Source organism: Thunnus thynnus, chromosome 5, assembly GCF_963924715.1.
Source record: "Thunnus thynnus chromosome 5, fThuThy2.1, whole genome shotgun sequence".
NCBI lineage: Eukaryota > Metazoa > Chordata > Actinopteri > Scombriformes > Scombridae > Thunnus > Thunnus thynnus.
The window spans coordinates 7,387,621-7,405,965 of record NC_089521.1 but is presented as its reverse complement, the minus strand read 5'-3'; the positions used below and the strand labels follow the sequence as shown (position 1 = coordinate 7,405,965).

At 38.1% G+C, this 18,345-nt stretch overlaps 1 protein-coding gene across 1 annotated transcript in view; it reads right to left on the bottom strand.

The window, feature by feature from the left end:
* anpeplb (alanyl (membrane) aminopeptidase-like b) overlaps nucleotides 1–18,345 on the bottom strand; it is a 22,333-nt gene extending 3,988 nt beyond the window's left edge. The window contains exons 1-18 of the mRNA XM_067588939.1: nucleotides 17,073–18,345; nucleotides 14,846–14,988; nucleotides 14,548–14,681; nucleotides 14,166–14,286; nucleotides 13,876–14,030; nucleotides 13,377–13,490; nucleotides 12,429–12,572; nucleotides 12,173–12,238; nucleotides 8,679–8,744; nucleotides 8,438–8,586; nucleotides 6,688–6,770; nucleotides 6,371–6,504; nucleotides 3,901–3,956; nucleotides 3,543–3,690; nucleotides 3,192–3,280; nucleotides 1,896–2,006; nucleotides 768–935; nucleotides 446–586 (exon numbers count right to left, since the gene is read on the bottom strand). Coding sequence (XP_067445040.1) covers nucleotides 446–586; nucleotides 768–935; nucleotides 1,896–2,006; nucleotides 3,192–3,280; nucleotides 3,543–3,690; nucleotides 3,901–3,956; nucleotides 6,371–6,504; nucleotides 6,688–6,770; nucleotides 8,438–8,586; nucleotides 8,679–8,744; nucleotides 12,173–12,238; nucleotides 12,429–12,572; nucleotides 13,377–13,490; nucleotides 13,876–14,030; nucleotides 14,166–14,286; nucleotides 14,548–14,681; nucleotides 14,846–14,988; nucleotides 17,073–17,680 — 2,630 coding nt within the window. The 5' untranslated portion in view covers nucleotides 17,681–18,345. The remainder of the gene's footprint in view (nucleotides 1–445; nucleotides 587–767; nucleotides 936–1,895; nucleotides 2,007–3,191; nucleotides 3,281–3,542; nucleotides 3,691–3,900; nucleotides 3,957–6,370; nucleotides 6,505–6,687; nucleotides 6,771–8,437; nucleotides 8,587–8,678; nucleotides 8,745–12,172; nucleotides 12,239–12,428; nucleotides 12,573–13,376; nucleotides 13,491–13,875; nucleotides 14,031–14,165; nucleotides 14,287–14,547; nucleotides 14,682–14,845; nucleotides 14,989–17,072) is intronic.

Sequence of the window (18,345 nt, the reverse complement as noted above, 5' to 3'; positions counted from 1 at the left end):
ATGTGTGTACTTTTAGCTAGTTGTGGAGTTCTGCCTCCAAGTGCCCCCAAAAACAAACTGATTATGGAGCTTTAAAGAGCTGTACACCATAACAAGATTTTAACTTTTGTTTTATCAGAGAGTTTTAACTTCTCACAATCCAACTGCTGTGTAAAGGTGGCTTCTCCACCATGATGAGCATATGTTCTGGGGTAAACCATGAATACTTGTAATTTTCTCGTAAATATGTTGGAACAAAAAATGGCTAGAATTAAACATTTAGTACTGGTGCAAAACACTGCCTATCATGAACCTCAAACCAAAAATACTAGCATCATGATGCCTTTTTCTATATTGGTCAAACCCAAGTACACAATCTCATATACTTGTTCATGACTAAGAAAATGAGGTGTAATCTGTAAAACCAATATGAGAGACATTAGACGCAGTCCAAATAGCAACCTACCCCTGACTGACGTAGTCCCAGTTTGCTCTGATAAAGTTCCAAGTCAGCTCCTGCCCCACCACGTTCCTAGCTATGTAGTTAATAGTGGAAGCAACATCCATCAGCCGTATCTTCTCAGGGTTCAAAGTGTACTGCAGGTATCTGTAAGATAAGGAATTAGTCACCGCCTAGCTCTTCACTTACTAAAACTTGCATGTTTGGAACTCACCTTATCACGGGTGTGTCCACAGTGAAAGAAGTTATTATGTACACAGTCAAAATGACAGTATTATGATTCTGTATGACACAGCAGGACTTGATTTTTAATGTTTGTTGGCTTCACCTGTTGAGCAACCAGATCTTCCTTGTGCAGGACAGAGCTTCTCGGAGCTGGTCTTTCTCTGAGGTTTTGTTGGAGCTCTGAAATTTCTCCCAGGCAAACTCCCACTCTTTCATCCCACCCTCAGCCACAGCTTGGCAGTAGATTACAGACCGCAGGTTGGGGTGGATCCTGAATCACACACACACATACACAGTAATTTCCCTGCATCAGGGCTGTCTCATTTTCAAGTTTTCTTGGTTGTCATGAACTATTGACTTTGCCTTTTCCTGATTATCAGCAAATCTGCAGACATACTGAACATTTTCTCCATCTGGTCTACTTCCATGTGTTTTCTTCTACCACTACAAAACTTTAAAAGTGATTACATCTGGCTGATATTAAAGTATGGTCTTTATAGTGTTATGGACAGAATTTCTCCCTGGATTTTAACGCAGCTTGTTGAGTCTTGGTGTACATACAAACACAAAGTTCGTAACACATACACATCCACTTACAAATGTCGGCCAGTGTGAATGTATGGACACTTCAATGCATGTACAGCACACACATGCGTATGTGTTGAAGTAATGTATGGACACACAGTTTACACATTTAATGACGAGTCACGATGTCTCTGTTTTTTAAAGTTGCACCTGGACACTTTGCAGATTAATGTCTCCAAAAGCCTGAAAAGTAACTGTAAAGGCACCAGAGTTTTATTTTTGCAAACACCTTTTCTATTTGTAGGAATAGGATTGTGGTCTCCTCTTTGCGATTTTGGATTAAACTGCATGTCAGCATTAAGATCCTGCCAAGTGCAGCTTTAAAAATAAAACAAATACAGAGTGGTGACAGCCACGCACAACTGACACAAAAAAAGCAATTAAATACAATTTATATACAAGCAATTGACACATACCTTCAATAAATAATTGCTGGAAGGTAAAGCTACAGAACATGATGGCAATTTATTGTCAACCAGTCACTTAATTCACAGTAGAATAATGTGCAAGTTTAGGGTAAATGCAGAAGGTAGGGATTAGAAAGGGGAAAGAAGAAATATGTTAACACACTTGTCTAGTTCATTCAAATGCATGTAATGTTCAAAGTCCAAATTATGTATATATACTTATCCAGTAGTGTCCATACTTGTTGGTGTTGTTGCTTTCCATCCAGTCAGCATACATCTTTTTAGCCATCTCCTGACATTCTGGGAGACCATTGGAACAGGCCACCTCTATGGCAGTGATCTGGCTGTGCCTTAGGATGAAACCCAATGATATTTTATATAAGTGGACACGTATTAAATGACAGTAAACGTAATGTAATGTGTCATGATGAAAAATGTGGTTGAAAGCCCCCAGAAAAAGCTTATAAATGGACCTGGAGTTCAGATAATTTTGTCAAACTACTGTAATATAGCATTTGTGGAGACAAGTTAGCCATGGATTACTTAAAGCTTTTTTAATTCATCTTTTTTTGCCATGTGGGGGCAACAGAACACAGCATGTATGTGTTAGCAAATAGTTGCCTATTTACACATCCAGCAGACACAGAGCAACATTAGCATTAATTTGGAGATGTGTTTGTGTCCACCTGACATTGAATTTAAGGCAAATATTCACTGTCCGTTTAACTCTGTTTTGGTCTCCATTAACTCCTTAGGGAAATACCTGGCTCTTTAGCTGCTAAATGCTCCGTTATGTTGCCCAGCAAATTGCTAACTCTGTCTGTCTGCTGTCTGATGCAGGGCAGTTAGTGTACAGTGGACTCATCAGGGCTTTCTAGCTGAAAAAAGCTGACTGCTGTGATTGGAAATTAGTTGAATGAGATGCTGGCTGCTAAACCAAAATGATGAGCTACAAGTGGCTAAAAAGCTGTGTAGAGCTGAGGGGAATTTCAGAGTTGGGTGATAATTCTCTGTGGGTTTTGTCACTACAAGCGACACCTTTCTTTCACATTACACATGGTTATTTGAAACATTGCTTATATAAAATATAAAAAATGATTAGTGCAGTTTTAATATAGAATGCAGTAAGTTACATGATGAATTTGATTCATCACATAAATGAAGTGTTTTGTAACACTGATTTGGTAAGTGTTGGGTAAGTGTCACTTGAACAAAGATACTCTATAGAATAATTAACAAAGAATAATTTAAGAGAGTTTACAGTCATTGTATTTTTCAGCTAAACCAAACCCCCTGATTTCTTGAGAACTGGTTCCATATAAACAAGCAAAGTATTGGCAGTGCAAGTCCAAAGTACACAGCTGTCACTAGCATGTATATAGCTGATGATGTGTGAGCTAACAATGCAACTTCGCCCATCTGCTCTGCATTGACACTCTTGGACTGTACTGTGAATTTGTGAAACTGTGAACTTCAGCATTGTGTAAATCTGTCGATGACCAACTAATAACTAAGTAAAAATGATCTTTCCTTACTGTAAGGAGTGGTCAGAAGGGACTTCTGATTTGTCAGTGTCGTTCTTGAAGAAGTTGTACAGGCCTTTAACCTGCTGCTGGAGGTATGCCTGCAGGAAGAAACAGCTTTACAGCAGAGTTTCAAGAATACACATGGTAATATAACATTTTTTACTACACATCTGTTTATGTTCTGATGAGGGATGAACATTAATACCGGCAGGCAATCACATTTAGACTGCTGAATCCATCTTTTCCATCCAGCACAAGTCAATTCGGTTAATAATGTAATAAAGCCAGTGGACTATCTGATACAGTCTATAAAATCATTTTTTTATCACAAGTTAAAAAGGATATTTTAATGGCACGTGCCTGCATAGGTCCATACATCTCGGAGCGGTCAAACATGAGGATGAAGTACTTCAGGTTCCTAACTGCAGACTCCCAGGGAAGGTACGCAGTCTCATTACGAAGGAACCGGGTTGAATTAAGAGCCAGAGTCACATTGACTAGTTTGGCCCTGAGAGAAAAAAAGGGATTCGATTTTGGAAGATCACAGTGGCGAATGAGCCATCAGCATGACGTTATTTCAATCATGCTTTTAAAATTCAGGCAAAGATAATGTGGCATGTTGCAACAGAAGGATCACAACACACAGTTAATCTACAGAAAATGGAAATAACTAGATGTTGAAAGGGAAGATCAAAGCAGTCAAAGAAAAAGTCATTACCTTGCTAAGTTGAATGCATCATCAATAAGCTGCCCTCTGTTTATCAGTGGGATCGGCTGGAAAACAAGCAAGATGAGGAAAAGTTTATCTGAAATGCAAAGTTCTACCAGTAGCATAAGAAATCAATCAGCATGAGAGTAGGAAATAAAACATCAGGCCTGACATTGTGGCGCTGTAGAGAGATACAAATTGAGGTTTTGAACCAGAGAATCATGATTATTACATTCAATTTCTGTTTCCAAAGTCAGAAATCAACTCAGCTCAATTGAGTCACAATTTTTTTTCCAGTAGGGGTAAACTTTGTTTCTGTAATAGTACTTCTGAGAGGTCTGGAACCATTTCAAGCTGCAATGGATTCCGATGAAATGGAACGGCTTGGATGGTTGTCTACTACTTTTGTCCAGAGTGAACTATCTGGACAGCTATTGTATGAATTGGCACTAAATTTGGTAAAGACATATTGTTTCCCAGAGGATGAATCCAAATGATTTTGGTAATCTCCTGACTTTTCATCTAGTGCAACCAGTGAGTCTTTACTCCAACAACTGCATCAATTGAAAAAGACATTCACGTTCCCCACTAGATGAATTGTAAAAACTGTCGTGATGATATAACAACATCTCACAAGTAACTTAATGATATTGGAGCTGTGGCGGCGCTACATTGAAAGTCAGGGGAACACCAAACTCAGTAGGAGTCATCCTCTAGGGAGCATGAAGGCCTGTACAAAATTTCATGGCAATCCATTTTACAGTTGTTTAAACTTTTTAGTCAGGATCAAAATGGTGGACTGACCAAGTGACCTGACCATGGAAAGAGTCCAGTCCAAGAAATGCAGGTACATACTTTGGGATCAATACAATCCCTCGATTGCAGAACTATGCAAACTATGTTTCTGCTGGACTGATTCAACCCTTTCACCTATCAAGACATTTCTTTTTTCCCCAGTTTATTTGGGTCATGTCCAGTTCTGAGTGGTCTGGTCTTTTTCAACCACACCATTCAGCCGCCATTCAGAGTTTTGTCAAAAACATTTTTTTCTTTCTTTCCAACAAAGTCGATCCATTCTTCACCATATGAGAAAGGAAGCATATTTTGGATGCCTTTGTTGTTGCTCAAAATAAAGGCACTGAATTTTGACAATGCAAACCATCTGGTCATTACATGCAAATGAATTTGGCAGCAAAACCAAAAAACAAAGAGTGAGTATTTCTTCACATCATTTTCACTTTTCAGTTTTTCATATAGTCTTGTCTTTTTAATATAGTCTGGTCAATTTAAACCAATTTATTTGACTTAAATGTTGCATTAAACAGTGCACCCACAGCCCACATTATCCCTGGAGCCTGGTCTGGGAGAGGGAAATGTATCAAGCCACACAAGATTGTGTAAAATCTAAATGTAACAAGGACAAATGAGCTAGTGGGTAATGGAGGAAATAAAGCAAAAACTTGGAAAAGGCAAGCTTCTTAAAATTCCCAATGATTCAGGGAAGGCCACTGCATTGTTGAAGAATTACAACTATGTGGTGACAACAGATAAAAACCTCCAACATTCCTCCACAATTCTGACTCTTAAAGAGCATCCCGTATGAAGTTCTGTTCTGGATTATAATTGTTTGGACTGTTGACAAGTTCAGCTGTAAAAGATGTTTTGACTTTACCAGTTGCATTCATCTGGTTGATATTCAATGAAATTGAAGTTGATCTACTAACCAGTAAGGCAGATAATCTATTTTGAGATGCTGCAGTGTTACATGCTGGTAACTGACTGCAGTGTGTGTATTGCCATTAAACCTATAGCTAATCATCTAATAGAAGTTATATACAGTATGTTTTGTGCTAGAGGGCCACCGTGCCAAACTTTGTGTTGGTCTATTGCCGTTGTGTGTGAAAGCCTTTCCAAAGCAAGCATATAACTTTGTCTTTGAAGCAGAAATAACAAAAATGTAGCCTCGGCTCTCAGGTTAGGTTGGGGTCTCAAATTCTGCAGTACAAGGCAGGTTCAGCTGGTTCAGGTCTGGAAAGCACAGGAACAGACTGGTTTTGGGTTTCAGTTTTGGGCCCATGCAGAACTATACTCCACTGACTTTATGAGTACACAAAGTGGAACTATCCATGGTAGTTATTGGTCTCTTTTGCGCAAAGTGGTTGCACTCACTGTATGGACTGATTGTGTTACTGCCTAACCAGCTTAAAACACTACAAACTACAAGTTTGTTCACTGTCTTGTTAATAGTAACACAAGACTACATTAACAATGAGGGCAATGTGTTAACAACACATGATTTTCTATTTAACAGTCCAGATTTGGATAAATGGGAGGGGAGAACCCGTTGTAATTTTACATTCTAATAAACCACAGGTTGTAAAATTACTTTCCTTATCTGTCACATGAACTGTATGTTGATGGGAGTTGGTTTCTGCACAGTTCTGTGATTTGTTAACTCATAATTTGGCTCAGTACTCACATTTGTGTCTGTTTCCAGCTGAGTCAGGAGGCGTTCCCAGTTCTCAGGGTTGTAATTGACTCTGTAATATCCAGTGCAGTTGACGTTTACAAGGATCCACTTTCCTTTTTCAGATTCTAAGGCTGGTATCGCAACTGTTTAAAAGGCAAATTTTGGTTGAAGGTAAGTTATACTTTACTGACCATGAATTACAAAAATGAAAACATATGAACATATGAAAATAATATGAAAAATATGAAAAATATGAAAACAAAGTTATTACAAATTTAATTTTGAAAAGGCAAGGGGTTTATATTCAGTGTTGTATATTCTGTCACCTGTTTTGTTGTCTCTCAACCAGACTCTGACATGACTCTGATCAGACTGTGACATGACTCTGATCGGGACCTCCCACCAAAGACTAAACAGGTAGAAAAAATAGAAAAGAGTATAATCAGGATCCATGAAAAGCCTCTGTACAGTGAGCAGAGTAAGCTGAGAAGAGTCAGGGAGCAACTTTAAACTGAGTCACAGCACAGTAGGTTAAAATATTGTGCAACTCACCATGGCAGTGTTATGGAGTGCATAGTTATAAAACATTGTTTCAAAACACTCTACATGGCCCAAGGTATACTCTACTGTAATCAGCTGCAATGATTTCATGCAGGCCTGGGAGGGAAACACTTGGCTAACAAGGTAGCATTGATGTAATAACTTATTGTATTTTGCCAAACAAAACAGACAGAAGAAATTGACTATTTAATTATATGGCGACAACTGTACTCATAGGGAGTTGACCTTTTTAAGTTGGTGAAGGATTTATATACCAACCTTGGCCTTTGTAGAGACACTGAAAGTAAAGGATCTTCTCTAATCCTTGCCCAAGTAGGTCGTAGTCACATTCAAGATGTAAAATTCAAATGAATACAGAAGGAGGAAGGTGGAACCAGTTTCTCACCACACATTGTTTGTTCACATTTTCTATCAAGGATTTTCATTGGTCAAAAATTCAAGTATCCATGCCAGTGAGTGAAATTCCTATTCAGACCATCTACAAATGGAAGGTGAACTTTACCGCAGTCCTTCACACTAGTGTGTTGACCACAAACTGTTGTGAAATATTATTTTATTACAATATCAATAAACCTACTTTTTTGTTGTTATTTTTTTGGGCCAATTGGCATATTATTGAAATATTAGGACTATTCACACATTCATCAGATATGAAGGCACATAAACATTCATTTGGAGATGTGTTTCTATTCATCTGATTGTTGCAAGTCCAATATACTCTCCTTTAGCTCAACCCCTTTGAGAAATATCTGTCTCCTTACTCACAAAATTCTCTGCGAAATTTAAACCGTCTAGTTGCTAACTTTGTCTGTATGCTGACTGGCTTATCAGGGCTCTTGCTATCAGTTGCTTGCTATGCCTGGAAACAATTCTGATGAGAGCAGTGAGAGTCAACCAAAACATTAAAATTGTGGCCCATAAAACATTGAGCTGAAAGATGTTAAAAAGCTCTCTAAAGCTCAGGGGAACTGCAAAGTCAGGTGATATTTCCTAATGGGTTCATGAGTATGAGAACCTCCTTTCACATTACACAAACAAGCAATGTGATCCATTGTTCAAATATTGATCAGTGGTATAATATGTTAACAAATGAAACATATAGGGCCCAATACCAACCCTTGTGGGACACCACATATAACTTTCCTACATTCAGATTTACTACCAGAAAACTGTACATATTGTTGTCTCTTATCCAAACAACTACTGAAACATATATGAACTATCCCTCTAATACAATATGACAGTAGAATAGAGAGTAATATGTCATGTACTATATCAAAAATGCTTTTTCATCAATAAATCAATAAATACCCCAACCATGAAGTACTTCCTTTCCATTGTTGTTGTGATTTCTTCCGCTGTTTCCATTTATGCTAAAGATGTGGATCTATTTTTTCTAAATACATACTGATTCTCTCTCATTAGTTTGTTATTTTCAATAAAATTAACCAAATTAAACAACTCTCCAGGGGAAATAAAGACACTGGTCAAAGACATTGGATGTTTAGCACATACCTAGATACAGCAGAATCATTGAACAGGAAGCGCTTCTGGTAGATCTCTCCATTGGTAGTGTTGATGGTGATGACAGGATATCCAACTTGATTGGTCCAGGTGCCCATCATCTCGGCAACTTTAGTGTTACCATTAACAGCGCTTACAGCCTGCAAACATGGCACAAGTAAATTAACATTTTATGATGTTATAGTGGTTTGTAAAAAAGCCTGGCTAAATCTTTTATCCACCAAGACTTTACCTTTTGTATACAGTCCCAGAGGTCATTCTGGTCAGTGTTTTCATTTTTAAAGGCACTGAGGTACATCTAAAACACACAAAAATGGAGACAATGAGAGAGAGAGAGGTTATAGTGAACACAGTTTCAACCTGTCTTCTTTTTTTTCCAGGAAGAAACTTTGCTTTTGAAATTGGTGCTGAGACTTGAGAGCTAGATGAAAGTATGCAAACACAGCTGCAGAGATCCCAAGTGGATGTAATGTAAAAGCAAATGTTTGGCCAAAATCCACAGTCCTTCAGTCATTTTCTGACATGCTCAAACACAATGACGCACCAGGTGTTACAGATCTGTGGGACACTCGTCCTCAATTCTGCACCTTCCTGCTCTTTAAGAGATTCTGATCACTCCCCCCAGCAACAGTGTTTTCCTTTAGTAATCTGTCTGCGCCATCCCACAAGGAAAATACGGCCCCCTTATTGATTTTACTTGAGGCAGTGAGAAATAAGAGTGGATTGTCAAACTGGAATGTCAGACTTCGGAGCAGCAATAATTGTGTTATTATCAGCAGATCAGATTTGGATATACTGTATGACATAAATGTTGTTTATTGTTGTTTAAATAAATTTATGTAACTGACTACCTTTAAATTGAGAGAGACCTTGTGTTGGATTATCAACTGCACATTTGGTGCAACTGCTCTGAGGCTTCTATCCCTGATTTAACTGTCTCTAACTAATCTTGTGCCCCTAACTTCTAGAGGTGCCCTGTTTCCTTTTATTTGTATTTGTTTCCTACTACATCTGTGTATGTGTATTGATGTTGTATTGGATTGTATTTACTGGGACCATGTACAGTGTTAAACATAAATGTTTGATGTACTGCACGAGATGTAGCCTAAAGCTAATTTTCATCTGCAGTCCCTTACAATTAAAACACATAACAGCACAATAACAGTACAAAGCAAAAAAACACACAGGACACATGATACAAAATACAAAGCTACACACAATAGCACATAACATACACCCACAATATCAACTAGAAATTAATAATGTAAGCTTGTCAAATTGAAAGTAATTCACCTCATTGTAATGCAGTATTGTGACATTTACTCCTACCCGCCATTTGGTTTTCAGGATTGCATATTCATTTTATAAAGAGTTATTGATGGAGTGAAACGAAATTCGCTGAGCTAACTAGTTTCCTAAGTAGCAGTTATCAAGCTCACCAGCTTGGTCACTAACAGGACAATAAGTTCACACTGTTTATTCGAAAAACATATCTGTAGCATCAACTTCAGACTCATAACTGTCTGCAAACCATTCCTCTTTTGTGGAACAGTTTCTACTTCAAGACAGTGGATGTGGATGGGACAACATGGCTAATAAGATATGAGCGTACTCCATTTTGGGATGTGGCTCTCTGTTCCCTCAGTGGTCAACACTGTTTGACAGCTTGCTATTGGTCACCTAGGCTAAATTGCATGTTGAAGTCCACCCCAGTATAAGTTTAGATCTTCTCACAGAAATGAACCAATTTTGTCACAAAATTTTGCAGTTTTAAATACTAATTTGACCAGGCCTTTAAACTGTTTTAACAATAACTGAACATTATAACCTCCATGAAGGTAGGATTTTTTGTGGGGTTGTTGTATTAGACTCCATTAGTTTAAGGTAGGTCTACCTAATAAAATAATTGAGACAGTGAGCTAGAGAAAATATAAGAAAACGATCACAAATACCAAGTATTGCACCAAAGCTAATTGAAAATTGTTCTTTCCAGGGTGAATCATAAACCCAAAGTACTATTGCTTGGTCTGTGTAAAAAAATCCTTTTTCTCAGAACCAATCAATACATTGTCGTTGGCTCACCAAGGTCTCATAATACCGCATGTTCTGAGGAAGCTGTGACCACATGAGACTACATGTGCCAATATCTGGCACCGCTTATGGCCAACCGAATAAGCTCCTTTTCATCCATCTAAAAGAAGTCCATGAGGCACTGACAGTTTTGTAATGCTAAGGGTAAAGTGAAGTCCTTTACTTTTTGTTTGCATGTAGTTGGCTTCAACCAGACATACATTATATATTCCTAAAAGGGGTTTATGTGAATTTGAAGCAGGCTTCTTTTTTTTTCCTACCGCCACTGAAAGCATCAACTTAGAAAACTTTGGTGTGGTAGTTTCCCCACCCATGTTGTAAATCATGTTATATGGTGAGCCATGAAATTATCGAACGTCATCTTCTCACAAACAAAAAAACATTTCACCAGGTCACTGTTCTTGGTCTCTGCTAGCATGAAAGTAGGGCCCTTAGTCTAGAGCAGGGGTCGGCAACCTATGACATGTGTGTCCACACTGGCACACAAAGCCATTATCAGAGATACGCAGAGCAATTCAATAAAAAATATTCTATTAATATAGTTTTTTAATAAAAAACATTTTTTAATATAAAATATTGCGTAATGGTAAACTAAATGAACAATTTGAAAAATAGTACTGAAATAATTAATTAGTCTCAAAATACACCATTGTTTTGACAGCAAGTGAGCACACACAATTGACATGGTCTATCATACCCATCCTCCCCATTTATTGCAAAAAGCTGTGTGCAAACAGGGCACAGGAAAAACTTAAAAGATAAGGCTGATAAAGCTGAATCAATCAAGAAAGCAGTGGCCCAGTATGGGAAAGCAATGTGTTTACAACTGTATGTGCTGCCAAAAACCAAGCTACAGAGGGCAACTATAAAGTCACGCAGTACATTGCTAAACATGGCCTATTGTTTTCTTTTTTGATAAACCCAGAACACTTGAGGGGGAACAGCATGTCCATGTTTCAGTGGATGAGGATTGAGAAGTTTGAAATGCAGCAGATAGAACTCAACGCATCTTCACTGTGGGCATCTAAATTCATACAGCTGCACAAAACACTGGAAACTGCCAACATTGATCAAGGGGAATCTATTCTGGCCTGTTGGGAAAGCTTTCCAGAAACGTTCGACTGTCTGAAGAAGGTGGCCTTCACATTGATTTCAGCATTTGGATCCACATATGTATATGTGCAAACAGATATTCTCACATACGAAGTCAATTTTGAGTCCCATGCACAACCACGTGCACACATGTGCAGAGGCATGTGTCCAACTGAAAGTCTCCAAATACGGACCAGAGATCACACAGATCAGTAAAGAAAAGCAGGGAAACGAGTTGCACTAAATCGGTAAGATTTAATTAATTTTGGCATGTGGAATCTAGACGGGGAGACAAGCAGCAGCAGTAAATGAATAAAAAGATTATGGAAATGAATTGGCACTCGGGTCTCTGATTTTTTTATTTTTAAAGATTGTAAAGTGGCACCTGGTCTAGAGTCTAGATTAAAGGAATGATCAAGGAATGACCTTGTGTTTTAAGGTTAAATAGGTTGTCAGAAGTCACTTTTAGTCTTGAGTCTCAACTCGGGGACAGTCTGCAGGCCCTAATGGAGGCATTTATAAAGATCACAGCACATTACTTACTTTCACCCCATTGTTGAAAACCTCTTCACCCACTACGTCTGCCAGCATTCTCAGCACAATTGCCCCCTACAGAGTGAACACCAAATACATGTGTATGTCAATATTCACAGTACACTGATATGGGTGAAACAACAGAAACAACAAATATCAAGTATAAATTCTAAACACTTTAATATTGATTCCATGACTGTGTGTGATCGTGTGTTGCACCCTTACTGTGGTCGTGAGGTATGATGTGTATTTATTGACTCGCTACCTTACTGTAGGTTATAGCATCAAACATGTCAATGATATCATAAGTCGTCTGGACGTCTTCCTGTGGAGCACTGAGAGGATGGGATGAGGCCAAAGCATCCTCTTCAAACGCTGTATGGAGGTCACTCAAGATAAATGCGTCTTTCTGAGGAAAACAGAAACCACATGTTGCATAATTACATGAGGAAAATACAATGCACTGAATATCTTCTGAGAAGAAACAGAGCCACTGTTTATATCTTGCCTGACCTTTTGCTACACAGTGCCCCTGGACGGCAACACCTTTCCAAAACCAGCTAATGCCAACATGTTCACAATTACAATGCTAACATGCTGAGGCTAAGTAGATATAATGGTTTTTTAAAATTTTTTAAATTTAATTTAACACACATACAAACGCTCGGAAAGAATACATACATATAATACAAGACAATATAAACGTTGTCAAAATAAATTAAGAAAGAGAAAAAAAATGTAGGGGATTTATGTAAAAAATACATCGAGATATAGTACATAAATAAATTTTTTGCAATCATTTATTAACCAAACAAAGGAGGGCTTGCTATGTCTCCAATTGCTACAATGAATATGATATTTACCAGTGATTTTATCAGCTGTAGAGAATATTTAATAATATTTAAATTGTTGTGGTCAGGAATGAGAAGCATGCTTTTGTTTACTTCTGTGTGAAATCAATTACTCATTGTTTCAAAATTACCAAGAATATTGAGCGGTAAATCTGCCACTATCATTTTAAACTGCATATGTGCCATGTGAGAATGGAAAGCTTGACAGACATAGCGACAGTAACTCAGGTCAACTGCATCCAGCTTTCTCTTATATGTATTTTTCTACACAAGGACTATGGCAAATTGAAAAGTTTTGGAACTCAAAAGAAAACGTGTGAATATTTGACTGACAATGTGAAAAGATGTAAAACTGAACTTACTATTTTAAATGAGGGCTCAACATGGTCCACTGCAAAATATGACATGTAGGTGGCGAAACCCTCATTCAGCCAAATTTGGTTCCACCATTTCATCGTCACTAGATTTCCAAACCACTGGCAGGAAAAAGAGAGGGAATCATAACCACAGAGGTACCAGTCCATCAATGTGTAGATATTATATATAGATATGTGTATAGGTGAAGAAAAGTATCATGCAATGAAAAATGTTGCAGTGTTAGGCATAGTAGAACTGGTGTGCTGAGGTCCTTTTCTTATTTTACATCCTGTATAAACTATAAAGCCTCCTGAATCCACACCAAGAGGGATAAACTGAATGAATGTGTTTTTTGTTGCAAGACAAGGTCACATCACAGTGTTCTTATTCAAAACTACTAAAATTTGTGAGAAGGTTAGAGTCAGGTACTTAGATCCAAAAATAAAATTGATCCATATAATTTTTATGAGGGGTAATACACAAAATAGTTTTTCTTTCTCTAACCTGGTGTGCCACTTCATGTGCAATGAGAGTGGCGATCACTTCCTTGTGCAACAGTGAGGACACATTCTCTTCATAAAGCAGTCCTCCTTCCTGGTATGTGACCAATCCCCAGTTTTCCATTGCTGCAGGATTTAAGTCTGGCAGTGCAATTTGATCTGGAGGAATCACATATCAACATGGACAAATGATCAAATCTTGCTGCTACATTTACTTATCCAATAGTTTATAATACTGTTAAAGAGTATCCAGTTAGTATAGAAGCAACCAATTATATCTTGACAAAGTTTTACCTAGCTTATTATGAGCGTAATTAATTCCAAAATGACTCTCGTAGAACTTAAGAATCTGTCCGGTGATGTTGGCTGCATAATTAGTGTATCCAGCGGTAATGGCCTCAGGGCGAGCATATATCTGTATGAGCAAAAAAAACAAGAATAACAGTTCAGGATAATGAAATGATTTAGTTATTGGATACAGTTTTGGTATTTGGTATATGAATGGTATTTTGGTATGGCATTAAAACCATACTGTACAAAACCTATAGGCAGGTCTAATATTTTGACAGTAAACTTTTGATCAAATTGCTGTTTGGAGAATAAAGTTAGAAATTCATTGGCAGAAATGTCACACTAGCCAAAGTTTCAGTCAACACCACGCCAACTTCATACATACCTTAATAGCCACACGATCATGTGAGGACTTGACGAATTCGAAGTCTGAAGCTGTGAAGGCAAACAAGTATGTCGACATCCTTGGTGTTGGATGAAATTCAGTGTAGCCCCACTCAGAATCTATGTTATATGAGCCTAAGAGAGTGGAAACAAAGCAGACCAGTATAAGGAAGGACATAATTTATTCTGTTATTACTGTTTATCTGTTATTGCTATGTGGACAGAAGCATAATAAACACACATTTGTTGCCATTTGTTGCCTATTAGCTTCGCATTATCATAGGAGCTTGTTTTTTCACCTGCTTCTTTTGCATTTCCTAGAACTCGCTTGTATCGCCTGTGGGTGATGGTCACTTCAAATACTGCCTTCATTTCTGGCTCATCGAAACAAGGAAACAGTTTCCTGGCATTTGTTGGCTCCATATCGGTGGTGGCAAGGAACCTATGAATACGTATAAGGACAATCAGCCCATCATTATCTGCTATATACTGAAGGAACAACATAAAAAGATGTCATAAAGCAGCCATGTTAAATGACTTTGAATAGATAAGTTCAAAAGCATCAACTTAAACAAATGAACAATGTGTCTCTGTGTCTTTCAAACTTTTTGATACTGGTGGTCATTTTGTCCACAACACACACTTTAAGTCAGATGCTAGATTGTGTACTTGGGACAAACAATAGCAAACATACAAAAGTTAACCCAAGACCAAAAAAACAAAAACAAAACCACACTGTGTGTCTGCGTGATTTCATATTGCATTCTTTTTATCCAATGAGCCTCTCATGATAGTAATAATACACATAACAGTAATTAGACAAGACAAAAGCCTAAACCATGAAACCAATGCAGTTTGATTACTTTGAACAAAATCTGTCATTCCTCTCCTTTTCAATCTAGAAAACTAAACTATACAAACATATAAATGAACAAACAAGCTACTAAACAGTAACACACCTTATTTTCCATTTTAGCTCCAAAATCAAAATATGTGAGTTGGTCAGGCTTATTTTCTCAAAAGACAAAAAATGACTTTGAAGGGGATCCATGTTTGATTTGATATTTTATTGTATTATAGCTATAAAGACACAGGTCATGGTCCAAGTTTAGTTTTAGCATATTACTTCAAACCTTGCAGTCAACAACCTCACACATTGCCACCTTAACGGCTCTGCGGTTGTACTTGAGCTAAATTCTGATGTCAACATGCTACATGCTCACAATGACAATGTTAATGTGCTGATATTTAGCAGGTAACATTAGCCATATTTACTGTCTGAGTTTAGCATGTTAACATGCATTTGCTAATTAGTAATAAAATCTAGATTTATTTTTATTAAAAGTAAATAAAAATATTAATGATTCATCATAAATAAAAAGACTAATGACTCATCATGAATACATTGTACTTTATCACAATTAATTAACATTTTAGTGTCTTGGCTCATGTGTTTATTTGCTCCATAATACCTCACGTCGCTGAAATAGTATGGGGAAGTGGGCTGAAGTCACCACTACTGCACTTGAACACTTGTTGCATTGTATGTAAGGAATTTCTCTTTTTTTTAACTGTTTTTGCACAACTTCTGCCAAGAAATGTGTTGCTACAATCCTGTAGAAACGCCACAGTGCAGTAGTTATCAAAATGCAGTTGAAACCACTGTTACATGTAATGTAGACAACTAAAATAAAACCTACAAAAACATGTTGAGACAGTTTTAATACACACCTTTTCACCTGCTAATCACTAAACACTTACTAGGCTGTGCTCTTACCAGCTGCCTTATCAGCAGACAATAAACTTAAAAAAAACAGAGAGCAAAACCCACAAGCCTCTGTTCAATTAAATTATTTTCATTTTCATTAATCTCCATGAGATTATCATACTTTGCTGGAGAATTCTAGGTTTACACTGTGTATTTCAGATTTTTTTAAGCCAAATTATAAATGTAAATAATTGTAAATACATTACAGTTACTGATCCGAGAACCAGCTTGATATCAGCTTGTGGATCATTTTAGCTTAGACCAGGGGCTGCAGGTGTTGTGGAGTTGGCATGGAAGGTGTTTCTGAGGCTATTTAAGTGTCTGATAAACAGTTCTGATGGAGTATATATCAAGAGATCCCTTCTGAAAAGTGCTTCCAATATACTGCACTAGACAAAAGTTTGGACAGGCTTCACCTGTCAAATGAATATCTTTGAAAGTTACAGAAAGTTAATTTTGACCCTGCCATAGAGAGCTTGAGAACATAACATGTGGATTCACCTATAGAATACTTTTATCTCAATTTATGTCTCCTAACGCCACTGAGAGTTCTTGAATTTGCTGCTCCCCCAGTGGTTGTAGCAAAAATATGTGCTTACTACTTCTGCTGACCAATTCACTGAGAGAAAACCTGAAAGGATTGTTTCATTTTTCTATAAACAAAAATGTATGCCATCAGAATACTTTAAAAGAGGCTATGATCACACATTCTACCCTTTAAAGCTTTAAAGTTATCATTGCTTTTTTTTTTTACTTACCTCTCTGAGTTTGTATCACCTTCATAAGCTGGGACACCGTCATTGTATGTGCTTACATACAGCCCTTCAAGATTTTCGGATATTTCTCCCTCGAAAGTCAGACTCAAACTGTAGTTATATCCTGCCTCCAATGCATTATTCAACTGGATCTCCAGGAAGTCGCTTCCATCTTCATGGTGTTTCATTCTGAACACTGATACCTTCTGATCAGACTTTTTTATCTTCACCACCGGACTAGAAACTGCCAGGTTCTTGCTGTGGAGGTAGATGCTGCCAGTCTTCTGGACACAGTGAAAGTGAACAGTAGAGTTTCCTGTGAAGAGCATCGTCTGGTTGGGACTGGTGACATTCACCTCCTCCATGATTTTGGGGTAGAGGTAAGGCTTGATGTGGACCTCGTAGCTCTCAGGTATGAGATTCTTCGGCAGCCGCATGACGGGTGGTGGTGCCTCAGTGGTGGATAATAAGGTTGGAGGTGGCGTCGGGTGCATTTCAGTGATCTGATTCATGTACAAAATTATCATGGTGATCAACCCGGCAATGGCAGAGATGCTCAGGACGATGAAGGCAGTGGCAAAGGCCATGGATGTGCAGGATCCTTTCGGCATGGTGGCTGCTTCCTTTGGCGACTCCTAAAGGGTCTTGATGCTTGACTGGTAGAGATGAGTCTGATGAGTCCCTGAGAGTGTATGCCTCTGGTCTGAAATGACTGATCTGTACGCATGCAAGTAACCTCCCTCCCATAAATGGGGTTTGGCCTCAGCAATTAAGGGCCTATGCTTAGGTTAAGCATTAACTTGGATATTACCGAAGGAGCAAAGAGTAAATGTAATAGTGTGAAGAGGGTAATGTTCATTGGCCTTGTTGTAAATAATCCATCTGATTGTGCTCTCAAACATCTGGAGGTGGTTACTGTGGTCTTGCCATTAATACAGGGGTTAGGTAAACCTCAAGGAACACTTTATCCTCACGCTACACTCTCCAACCCATCACACACACACCCACACCTCCTCACATTCCTTTTCTATGAACGTTAGCGTACACTGTCCGAACCATGGTAAACACATGCCTCCCTGGACACAAGAGCTGCTGGTGAAGAAAATCCATCAAGGAGTTACAAGAACACTAGCATCATGTAGGTGTCAAGAGTCCCGAGTTGCATAAACATTTATTCCAACTTCTGCTATCCACGGCCAGGTGAAACCTCAGTGCAGGGGGTCGGATGCCAGTTCCCAAACATACATATCAATACAGATCCTGTGCAATTGACAAA